Here is a 13,119-nt window from a genome sequence, read left to right as displayed (position 1 = left end):
CACAACTTAGAGACAATTGAGCACATATTACTAGAACGCCCCGCGTACCGTGACGAGAGACAATTTTTTGAGACCAAATGGACATGGTTTGCCCCGAACCGTTAACGTTACCGAGCATCTTAGGTCCAATGCCCGGCCCTTTAAAACAGCAACGGGTTTTGGATTTATTGTTCAAATACCTGACAGAAATTGGTCTAATAGGAAAGCTTTAAAAATTGCACACTTCCTATACAAAAGCCTAAATTTACCTGCCATGTCACCTGTAAATATTAGTATCAGGTCCACTCGGACATTTCATATTTATCTTTAACCTCTTTTTCTCCCACTCTCTTCTGGAGTCTTTTAATCCCATTCCCCATCCCTATACAGAGTAGCATGCCAGCGGTTCTATACGCGCCGGCAAAATTCTGTTTTTCTCATACAGAGCATTCTCTCTCTCTCTCTCTGTTGTAAACAGGAGAAATACATTCATTCATTCAAATTACTGTCAAAATTAATGGGTTTACCCACTATACAAAACCACATTGCGATGCCAACAGCAATAGCCCCATGTCTAGCTAATTATTTTTCATAACACACAATTCCACCACATATGTCTAAAGATGCATACAACATGTTATAAATGTAACTATTTTCCTTAGCATTTCTGAATTTGAGGTATTACCTTGGTGCACACAATCATAGATGTAACATCTGAAGAGGATATATAATGTATCTTAATAGGAGAAAACTCCATAAAACCTATGATTGGTCACGATGGTAGATCATGCTTATGCATTTTTTGCAAGCCATACATGGCTGGCACTAACTTGGTGCATAGGAGGCATCAGTAAACCTTTATTTAGCTATTCACCATATTGAAGATATACGGCTTACAGACTTTTGAACAAGCAAGCTTAGAAACAACCGTACAAATGCAAAAGACTTGATGCCTCTTTTTTTAAATATCCAGAAATGGTCTACTCTATTCCCTGAGGGTAGGATGCTCAGCTCAGCGGTGGGAGGTGCTTGGTTCAATCCCTATTGTCCTACACCCACCGGTTTATTAGACTGGTACAAGCAGCCCCTCAGCCAGGCACCCTGCTTTCCAGGGGTGCATTGCTTGGGAGAGGTTCGTACAGACCGCTACGATTGCTGTGCAAGAACAAAGCCAAAACCCATGTTTTGTTGACATTTGCGGGGATGGTTCGTTGGTGGTTTCCCTTCAGAGTTACAGGAGATTACATGTCACACGTGGAAAATAGTCATTTGGAAGAAATTTAGGGGTTCTTTTTAAAAGGGTCTTGAACCATCCTTCAGGCTTGGTGAAAAAACACAGTCCTTGGATAGCATATGCTGCTGTGAACATCTCAGCCAAACTTTGCAGTGGTGCGTGGTACTCGCAAGTGGAACGCGAAGTCACCTTTTTCTCGAACACTCTCTTTTCAATACAAGCCTTCTGCTCACTCTTTTCTGAATGCTTTGTTTCATGATATAGCAGATTTAAATACGCTGTTGCTACTGGTCAATAGCTCACATCAATCAAGAAGGGTGTTTGGATCAGCGCACTTCTACCTATTGTTACTGTGTATATTTATTGATGCAGTTTAATAAACACGCTGAAGCAAGCAAAAATCTGCTTTGGATTTCAATAATAATTACATACTTCTGGAAGAAGCTGACCATCATCTACTTACGCTCAGCCGCAGCCGCCCACGTAGGAATTAAATTTTGGCCGCCCTACTTATCAGTGTCGTAGCCATCGGGTCTCGCTAATTTCAAGAGTTCAACTAGCCTTGAACCATGTCAAACTTAAGGTCAGATTACATGTGCACTTTCCAATGGGCACTCACTCCTGGCAACTCCTGGTTAGACGCCTTGGCAGACTTCATATTGAGCTATTGATCATCATCAGCCTGGTTACGCCCACTGCAGGGCAAAGGCCTCTCCCATACTTCTCCAGCTACCCCGGTCATGTACTAATTGCGGCCATGTCGTTCCTGCAAACTTCTTAATCTCATCCGCCCACCTAACTTTCTGCCGCCCCCTGCTACGCTTCCCTTCCCTTAGAATCGAGTCCGTAGCCCTTAATGACCATCGGTTATCTTCCCTCCTCATTACATGTCCTGCCCATGCCCATTTCTTTTTCTTGATTTCAACTAAGACGTCATTAACTCGCGTTTGTTCCCTCACCCAATCTGCACTTTTCTTATCCCTTAACGTTACACACATCATTCTTCTTTCCATAGCTCGTTGCATCGTCCTCAATTTAAGTAGAACCCTTTTCGTAAGCCTCCAGGTTTCTGCCCCGTACGTGAGTACTGGTAAGACACAGCTGTTATACACTTTTCTCTTGAGGGATAACGGCAACCTGCTATTCATGATCTGAGAATGCTTGCCAAACGCACCCCAGCCCATTCTTCTGATTATTTCAGTTTCATGATCCGGATCCGCGGTCACTACCTGCCCTAAGTAGATGTATTCCCCTACCACTTCTAGTGCCTTGCTACCTATCGTAAACTGCTGTTCTCTTCGGAGACTGTTAAACATTACTTTAGTTTTCTGCAGATTAATTTTTAGACCCACTCTTCTGCTTTGCCTCTCCAGGTCATTGAGCATGCATTGCAATTGGTCTCCTGAGTTACTAAGCAAGGCAATATCATCAGCGAATCACAAGTTACTAAGGTATTCTCCATGAACTCTTATCCCCAATTCTTCCCAATCCAGGTCTCTGAATACCTCCTGTAAACACGCTGTGAATAGCATTGGAGAGATCGTATCTCCCTGTCTGACGCCTTTCTTTATTCGGATTTTGTTGCTTTCTTTATGGAGCACTATGGTGGCTCTGGAGCCGCTATAGATATCTTTTAGCATTCTTTCAGTATTTTTACATACGGCTCGTCTACATCCTGATTCCGTAATGCCTCCACGACTGCTGAGGTTTCTACTGAATCAAACACTTTCTCGTAATCAATGAAAGCTATATATAAGGGTTGTTTATATTACGCACATTTCTCTATCACCTGATTGATAGTGTGAATATGGTCTATTGTTGAGTAGCCTTTACGGAATCCTACCTGGTCCTTTGCTTGACAGAAGTCTAAGGTGTTCCTGATTCTATTTGCAATTACCTTAGCAAATACTTTGTAGGCAATGGACAGTAAGCTGATCAGCCTATAATTTTTCAAGTCTTTGGCGTCCCCTTTCTTATGGATTAGGATTATGTTAGCATTCTTCCAAGATTCCGGTACACTCGAGGTCATGAGGCATTGCATATACAGGGTGGCCAGTTTTTCTAGAACAATCTGCCCACCATCCTTCAACAAATCTCCTGTTACCTGATCCTCCCCAGCTGCCTTCCCGCTTTGCATAGCTCCCAAGGCTTCATTTACTTCTTCCGACGTTACTTGTGGGATTTCAAATTCTTCTAGACTATTCTCTCTTCCATTATCGTCTATTGCTATTGATAGCGCTATTGCTATATAGCTATTGATAGCGCTTCCAAAATGCACAGGTTGGATGTGGCTGCTATCAGTCAGTCAAGTTGGTGCAGGACAAAGCTGGTCCGCACCACGTAGCATGGCCAGACTGGAGCATATGAGCATGCACTCAAGCCCTGTCATGCACAGAGCAAACCTGCGCAAACACACTATAGTTGCATGTAGGTGCAGTCTGCTATGTAGCATAGATAGCTTGGCAGCCGCGGGGTGCCTTTACAAGTCCGCTGGCTGAGTGCACTGCAGCTTGCCAAGGACAACTGTGGCACTAAATCTGGTAGTAGCGGCATCTACGTGAACATCCAAAATCAAATTTGAACTATGCGCCCCGGTGAATTTCAGAAGGCAGAGCGCTGTGGGCACACCCCGCTTCGCTCTGCTGTAACCTTTGCAGTGCAAGTCATCGAAGACGGAACGGAAGCTATGCGACGGGGATGTTTTATTGCCACTAACTCCACTTCTGCTAAACGCACCGAAGTGTTTTTACGACAAAGTATTTCTGACATAGTCTGTTTTAACTTCAAAGGCATTTCTCGACTTCGGTAAAAAGTGGTTCAGGGCCCCTTTAAGAATATAAATTCCAAGGCGTTACAGGCCTTGAAAATGAGATTTTCAAATGTAAAAGGTCTTTAATTTCGGAGGAGTGTCCAGACTCTATGAGCTGGTGTAGAGTCTCTATAGTGCCAAAGGACCATAAATAAAGCTTACCAATGTATGGCTTCTCCAGTGTGGTAATTTCTCAGTATTTCCTTTTAATACTCTTTGATTGAGAGTCCACGGCAAGCTTAGGACTCGTAACATTCCTTTTTATGTGTAATAAAATGCCTTTAGCAGCTTCACAACACAGACTCCATTTTCTATTGCACTTCTTCTTTATTCTCGTTTCTCCCCATGCCCCCTTGTCTTGTTTTAATTTCTTCTATTTGCAGGCCGTCATAGGATCGCTTCATTTTCCTCAGCATTATTTGCATCCCTCCTGGGATGATACTTGAATAAATTCCCAATAGTAGTGGTACCACATGGTCTTTAAGTGTCCTTGTTGACTTGCAGTCTTGATCACACGAAATGGTCCGTTATAGGCCATGGTCAGGCTTGGCCCTCTTTTTACCAGTACAAAGTCATCGACGTCGTGTTGGTAACATTCTATTTTGCCTCTTGTCGAAATTTCTCTTCATTCTTTCACGATACCTTGATCTATCTTCAACTCTTGCTGCTTCTGTGAGCTTTATGTTCTTGTCAATGCCGAATGGAGGAGTGCATCCCAGGCCAGTTGTCTAGAAGTGGTTGCGGTGAGCTAATGCCACTTCCAGACAAAATTTCCAACCACCTGGGAATGCTGGATACATGCTAATGTATTTGATGTCCCTGATAGCCCTTTCAACTAGCCCATTTGCTGCGGGATGATAGGGCGCAGTAAACCGCAACTTGATGTTATGCTTTTCAGCCCATTCCTGTAGCCGATGACTTCGGAAAGCCGGTACATTGTCAGACAATTACTTTTACATTGTCAAACATTTTCCTGTTCAAAAAGGAAATTACGCTGTTAGCATCTTCTTCACCAGGTCTTGCTGCAATCATCCTGGTGAACTCAACGCACAACAGGAAGGCTTGTGTCTTCTTAACTGCTTCAGACTTTTTTCGTAGTTCCACAAAGTCTAGGTGATTAACCTCAAATGGCATGTTAGAATATTGTGGTATAACCATATTTTGTGTCGGTTGTTTAAATTTTCCTTTGTTAATCTGGCATTTATGACATGATAATACATTGTCTTTTGTTTCTAGCTTCATACGAGGCCATGAGAACCTTTTTGTCAATTTCATGTAGGTTCTCCAAAAGCCATAATGGCCTCCTGATTCGGAGCTATCATGATACAGTTGCAATATTTTTGGAATTAAGGAAGTAGGAATGGCAACTCGTCCATTTTTAGTATGTTGCAGAACCTCAGTTCCTTCCCATATCCTTACAACATTTGCCTCTTCATGAATGTCTGGAAGCATAATGGCTAATCATGACATTGCATCTGCATCCTTCATAGAAGCTCCCGGGCAATGAGCTACTTCAAAATCAAATTGCTGGAGTTCACCCAGCCAACGAGCTATCTTTCCTTTCAGTTCGGCCATCTTCAATATGTATGTTAGTGCTTCATGGTCTGTGTATAGCTTGAACCTTGCACCTTCCGAATTTCAACGGAAGTAGCGGACGGCTTTTAAAACGGCAAAAGTTTCTTTTTCTGTTGTGGTATAGTTCAATTCAATTTTGTTGAATGTGCATCCTTAGGTGGTCTTCTTTTTGTCCCGATTCTGTTTGGTCAGCCTCTTGATCAATAGAAACCGTATCGTCCCAATAAATATTCAGTCTCAACAACTTCATGTCTGGACGAGATAGGAGAAAGTTGTACTCCACAGTGTCTAAAACTAATACAACCACTTCTGCCTCTTTAGATTGGTACTTTACTTTCCCCCCCAGGCGTGCCCACTCAAAATACTCTCTCTTGCTTACATCATACCCATGCACAAGAATTGATCGCCCTTGGAATATATCTTGTGGGTTTGTGTTGCTCTATTTAAGAATTGATACAGAAGGTCCGCTGTCTACAAGTGCTCTTATGCGTTGTCCATTAACCTCAATTTCTATACGTAACAAACTAGCAGAAATCAAACAAACAGTCTCATTTTTGTCATAGGGTCAGACTGAGAACCCTCATTTATTAGTTTTTTTTCCAATCTGGGCAAACTGCCTTCCTCAGGTAATGATTCTCTTTTCACGGTATGCAACAACCTATGGTGACTTCCCTCTTGGTAAACGTTCTTTGGTAACCATTCATGAAACTCTGTTTCTTGATGCTTCTGCCCCTTGGACATCCCAATGCAGCTTTGTCGTTCTCTCCATCCAATGGCAGGCGATCACTTAAAGTGCTGCAGCTTGAATTTGTCATTGCAATTCCCAAAGTAGGCCATGTATTATGAGCATTATAACAGATTTTAGTGGAAGTTCCGGCTCTGCAAGTTGAAGTAATCGATGCTTTTTGAAGAAATACTCGAGCGCTGCTCCAGACCTGTAGCGATAAAATATGCCTGTTCCCATCGCTCAAGCGGGCTGCCACGAAATGACGCGATAAAGCTCTCCTTTCACGTGCTCCATGTATCACATTGATGTCTTGTGATATGCAGCTCGTACCATTTTCTTGTGATGCCATTTGGAAAAGGGAGCATATGATGCTTCACTCTTCTTTCATCTGCGTCCCAGCCGTTTCGTTGACAGGTGTGTTCAAAGAATGCAATCCAAGCTTCTGGATTCCCTGACAAACCATCACAGGGTTCAGGTTCCACAACCTATGTGGGAACGCTTTCTTTTGAGACTCAGAGCAGAGACAAGAGTCTAAATAATTTCATTTTGCTGTGAAACTTGCTTTTGTTGAAGTTGAATCACCTGAAGCATAACGGAGAGATATGAATGTTAAGTTGGCTCCGACACAACTGACTTCACTACTTGCGGTAGCACAAGACTTGAAAAAGGAGACTTGAAGATTTATCTTCATGGAACCTTTTCCTAAGAGTTCGTCCAAAGACATAGATGCCTTTTACAGAACGATAGACACGAGCTCAGCTGTCGTCACGTTGACGAGAAGATTGACTGGCGGATCTCCAAGGAACGCGTGATTCGTGAAGACAAGGCTTTCTTTGGCTGGCTGAATGAAGAAGGTTACCCACATCATGGATCGTACAAACCCGACTGCGCCAAACAATGTAATAAAACTGCACTTAGCAGCTTCACAACACAGACTCCATTTTGTTCTATCATACTTCTACTTTACTCTCCTTTCTTCCCCTGCCCCTTGTCTTGTTTCAATTTCTTCTATTTGCAGGCTGTCATAGGATTGCTTCAACATGTAATGGCTACTGACATTAAGATGGCATTCAGCTATGGAGTTCTGCTCGTAAGCACAAGCTTTCAGGTTCACTTCTTGTCCGTGATGGCTGCACTCAAACTGGTGTCAAATGTGCTTTTGCTAATGGGACGTCATAATGTAAAAAGAAGGGCTGTGAGGTACAAGCAAGTCTCTCTGCAAATGCTGGTATTGCGCGCCAGAAAGAACAAATGCTTAGGGGTGTGTGAATAGTGAATTTTGAGACCGAATCGAATACGAATCGAATAGTGCAACAAGTGAATCGAATATTAAATAGTTTTCAAATAATGAATAGCCGTTATCAAATTTTATACAAAACGATGTTCACATCCTAGTATTATTAAAGTTATCAAGTTTCTGTCATAACATAGTAGGTCATGAAGTGTTGCTCGTTAAAAGGACAAATGAAGCATTAGGAGCAAACAAGTAGTTCCTTCACATGCACAGGACTCTTCAGAGAGTGCGAATGATGGCTGCACAGCCTGCAAAGTATGGCTACCTAAGTGACATAGCCTGTCTACTTTGCAAGTTCTGATGTTTGATGTCTATACTATAGATGTGGGGGTGAAAATTTAACATACTTTTGCTCCAATTTTATGTTTATATGGCCACAGTGAACATTCTCAAATATTCTAAAAAATATTCACATTTATGAATAATCACTATTCTATTTGAAGACCAAATTGTATAAGACACTATTCAATTCATCATTTGAAAGCTTCAACTATATGCACACCTCTACAAATACTGCGTCATTCAGCATGCAATATCCTAACCACAACAAACAAGAACATCTTCAATGTGGGTCCTCACACACAATGTGGCTTGCATTCATTTCATGCGAGACCCATGAGGACATTCCATGTAGCCCACCTCCACTAAAAGTCTCCACAGCCTTGTGCAACACACTTATTTTTCTCTTACTATGTTGGAGTCTGGGGCCATTCACCATCCGTGTGGCCAATGCTTGATACGAGACAACTGCACTAGAGAATGGATACCCTGCACGGTTCCGCAGCAAGCTGAGGTAACATCGCCTCATATGAGTGGAATCAGTCTGAGCACAGCCACAACTTACCTGAATTTCTCAAGTTCCTGAACTAAGCATGATCTGGTTAGTGTAAGTGGCCAAACAGTTAAAGTATGCGAACTACTTCAGCAGGCAGCTAAAGTGAATGTGCAGGCAATTTTTCACTTTTCAGAATGGAGAAAGAAGCTTCGTCCTTTTCAAAGCGGTTCTTTTAAACCAAAGTGAGGATCAAGTGGTTTCACAAGGGTATGCGCTTACCCGTGCCTCCATACGACTGTGGGCCAGCTTTAAATAAGTGGCAACAGGGAACAAGAAAAGGGACAAGATGTGCCACTGCACATTTGGAATTGTAGTAATGTTTTGTGCCACTCAGTCTTCCCATCAGCTTTAAGCACCACACTTACTTGAACATTATAATTTCTGATAAGATAAAGAGGTACTAAACAGGCCTGAACATTCTGAGTCAATATAAGGCAAAGCATATAACTATAATTAATGTTTAATATTGATGCATGTGAGTTACAAAGAGTCCACAAAATTAAGAAGGTACATAGTCCCTCCAGTGCTGGTACTATTCTTGAGTATTAACATTTTCAGCTCCATATTAATGATATCCCAACCTTCCATGCACTGATTGGCCAATCACACCAATGTAGTGCAATTGAAATTATCTCACAAGACAGTGCAGGCCATCCTTGAGGCAGAAATTAAGCACAGCACAGTGTGTTGCACTATGTAGTCTCTCCCAGCACTACAATCTGCACTGTTCCTGAAGTGCACACGCAGATTACGATAAGCTAACTTGAGTGGCAAGACACACGTGGCAGATGCATGTGATCAAAGCACATGCTGCTGCATTGCAGTAGTGGTGCAGTTTCACGCTAAATTATTGCTCAAAAGCTTTCGTTGTTGTAGCCACTGAATTAGTTTTCACTGTGGTAAGCAAAGCATCACACGGCACCAATCGCAGATACTCTTTGAAACCACAAGTGGCAAGCATGTATAGCAGCCAACAACATAGAGAAAGACATGGTGTGATGTTTAAGGAAAGGTAGCATGGGAAGAATTCAGCAGCGAGTACACCACTGCGCTTAATTGCTTCAAGACATGGAAGACATGGCTTTGAAACTCCTTTGTCTTTTCAAAGAACTATTGCAAGGTAGCGTTTACTGACCAATGCCATGCACGAAACAGTATAAATAATTAGAATTCTGCAAGTAATTCATGTCTCCTTTAGGAACTTTCAGGATCAGCGTCAATCTCTCCATATGGTTGTCACCTAGCGGTCTAAGAACAGGCTTTGGAAGTGCTACACCACATGATAAACTAGGAAAAATCACCAGCTGACCACAACTGGTCCCAGCTTATCAGTGTGTGTGCCAAGTGTGGTAGTGAACTGGAAATTGACTGCACAGGTTATATTTCTGCCATCTACTAATATTTTACAAAATCTTGTGTTTCACACAGTTAAAATGTGATGTGAAAGTGACCACCTAGATAGGATATGATTACCCCATGTGGTTCAAAGCAATTCATTATAAGAACAAAGTACTAAATAGTCATGATTTTTTTGTGTGACAGGATGCGATAGCTGCCTTTATTTGAGTACAGTAACACCTGCTAAGGTGTGTGAGGTCCCCATTTCGAATAACTCAAATGCACAATGTTGCCCACAGCATATGTAGACACCACTAAATTTACTAATTAGTACTGCGCTATTTTAGAATGGCATATAACTTAACTGTCTCTAATGCTCAGCCAACTGCAACAGTAATGCTGCCATTGCTGCCATTGGTGCCGCTGCCATTTCCATGCCTATTGGTGCTAACCCAGGGTCGTAATGTGCCAGAAAAAAAAATGTTTTGGTGCATTACAGGCATGTGGAATTTATGAAAAAAATAGTATTTTCTTTCTCTGAAAACATTTCGAGAGCCATCAGAGACTACAGAAAAAGAAAAGCAGATGCAAGGAAGAAAGGAAAGACATGCAGAGTGTGGGTTAGTACACCCATATAGGCATGCGAGTTGCAAGATCTTGGAAGTTTACAATAGACTTAATTAAGGATATAAAAGGATGTTAGTGAAACACAAACCACAGCATTGGACATCATGAAAAATTGTGCTGCCTAAAATATGACTGCAATATGATTTGAAGAAACCATGGAGACGCCAGATTCCCCCCCAGTGGAACATGCCATGCTGCATGCTAGTATAGCTAACTATACCCGATTATCGGTAGAGAAAAAAAAAGAAAGCTGTGTTTGCTCTAGAACATCACCTTCTGTAAACATATTCAACTGCAGCTAAACAACGAGCAATGGTCACAGCTTGTGTCATATTAAGGAATGCCTGCACAACATGCGAGAATGCAGCTATGCAAAGCAGCCATAGTGAAACTAGCACACTTTTTCCAACTGGGCGATGTTCAGTACAACCTCATATAAAGTGCAATAAAGATAAGAGAGCCAGAAGCTATGTCCATAATCTACGTGTGAAAGTCAGCCAAGCCAAACACACATTTTTAAAAACTGTTGTTTACCTTTGGCGGCCAACTTTCTGCCCCAGCAACCTGATATCGGGGACCCATTTTTCCAGCTCCTTTGTCCTCCTGAACAACACCAATAAGTGCGAAATCCATTACTGCTTTGTTACCACTACGGTGCTTCATCAAGAGTGAGAAAGAAAGCTCCAGCAATAACAGAAGAAAAAAAAGCTTCCACGTTAGTAGTGATAAGAGCAGCATATTGAGAAAACTAGCAAAGGAGGCACAGTGAACCAGGTAGACGCACACACCCAGGAAAATTTGCACTCAACATGCAAGGACACAAGAATCAGTATACGATTAAAGGCAATTACGACCTTGCAGCTCGCAGAACTGTGAAACACATGTGTGATATTGTGTAAACAGGAAGATGCTGTGCCTAATGGCAAAATAAAAGGTAGCAAGTAAGAAAACTAAAAAAAAATACCTTTATTTTTTTGCTTATCTTGAGCAACAGGCATACAACAAACAACTTACAAAAAATTTGCACGACTTGCTCCCAAACCATACAAAATAAGATTACCAATATAAAGAGTGTCACAATGTATGTCACACTAATTTTGACAGTGCTATTACCTTGAATAAGCAATACCATTTACTAGAAACCACTACCTTGTATTCCACATCCTCAAGCACTGCGAAAATAACATGATACTTCTAAGGCATGCCATGTTAGCAGATGCAGGCATAAAACAATGTCGACAAGGTTTGGTGAATAAAGTTTACACCTCATTTTCTGATAAATTAATCATTGTAACTATAAAATAACCATATATGGGAGTCCCATTCGCTCCAGCCCCACTGCTTCACCAAGCAAAAGTACCAAGCACAATGAATCCCCACAAAAGTACTAGAGGTTATAAATTACAAAAGAATGCAAGAGAAATATAATATATATATATATATATATATATATATATATTCATATATATATATATCTTCCTGATTCTGCAGCTTGTCACTGTGTAACTTTGTGCTTGAGCTTCATAAAAAATGCTGAACAACATCTTCACTGAGGTATACACTCTCATATACAGACCACATTTTCAATAAAAGTGAAATAATCAGTTCATCAAGGCAGTGCAAAAAATCAACAGGGATTCATCAATTGTGAAGGCAAAATCCACTCTTAAAACTGTGCTTTAAATAAGTATAACTGCAACATAAGATATGCCCACAGCAGGCTTCAGCATAAGACTAACAAATAAGTGTTGCAAGCATAAAAGATAATATAAGAAATGGTGAACGAAAGTGTACACAATTATGTGACACAGGTTCACATATATAAAGCCGAGCATCTCATGAACAAGGTTCAACTATGAACCGTTAGCCACACCAGCATACAGATTGCCCTGTGCTTTAACCCCATTCAATACCACAGGAAGGACAAACGGTATAGTACCACACTCTCCAGGAGATTTCTCAAAATGCGGCATGCAGGCAGTCATGTTTCCAATGCAAGTGTTCAAGCATCCCATAAAAAAATAGAACTGCCACACACACAGCCACTAACATTGACAACAAATGCCTCCACAGTGTGCGAAAACTGATGAATTACAGTATTTAACACCGGTTCACATTGTGAGGCATTTTTCTTCATGAAAACTATACCCATCATCAGCTATAATGGTACGAATTCCGGTGACAACTATACCTGTTCCTAGTAGAAAAAGAGTTAAAGTTTACTATGCCTCACAAGAAACTTGCATTCGCCTCCACCTTACTTCATGGGTTCCATCATCGTGGTTAAAAACAGAGTAAATCGTACATTGTTGGTGTGTCACACTTTCAATACAATAACAGCCACTGAACACACCCTTGCCATTAACCACTGCTGAAAGCCCCGTCAGACCATAGCAGTTCATACAATGTCCAACTACTGAGCATGCTGCATACTTTTAAAATAAATCCTGGAACTAATGCTGCATTAGATAAGCAGTGGCTGACATGGCTTTAACAATACTGCAATGTTGACTGAAGTGCCACGATGCAAATGGGGAATGTGTTAGACAAGAACTATCATATTTTCGTTGCATATACGCCTATAAAAAAGCTAGAAAAAAAAGACGAGAAGAAACTGAGAAAAGACTGGCAATAGTATGTAACTTCACTACAACAGAAAAGTATGCAGGGCATGAGAATGCTCACAATGGCAACATTGCCC

General features: G+C 41.4%; 1 protein-coding gene across 5 annotated transcripts in view; it reads right to left on the bottom strand.

Moving 5' to 3' along the window:
• Window positions 1-13,119, bottom strand: part of LOC126520921 (uncharacterized) — a 117,588-nt gene that overhangs the window by 50,800 nt on the left and 53,669 nt on the right. For 4 of the 5 annotated variants that reach the window (XM_050169751.3, XM_050169745.3, XM_050169748.2 and 1 more), the window contains one exon: window positions 10,953-11,021. The exons of the other annotated variant lie outside the window; for it this stretch is intronic. In XM_050169751.3, the coding sequence (XP_050025708.1) occupies window positions 10,953-11,021 (69 nt within the window). The remainder of the gene's footprint in view (window positions 1-10,952; window positions 11,022-13,119) is intronic. 5 annotated transcript variants of the gene reach the window in all.

This window comes from Dermacentor andersoni, chromosome 3 (assembly GCF_023375885.2).
Source record: "Dermacentor andersoni chromosome 3, qqDerAnde1_hic_scaffold, whole genome shotgun sequence".
Lineage (NCBI taxonomy): Eukaryota > Metazoa > Arthropoda > Arachnida > Ixodida > Ixodidae > Dermacentor > Dermacentor andersoni.
This window is presented reverse-complemented; position numbering and strand designations above follow the sequence as displayed.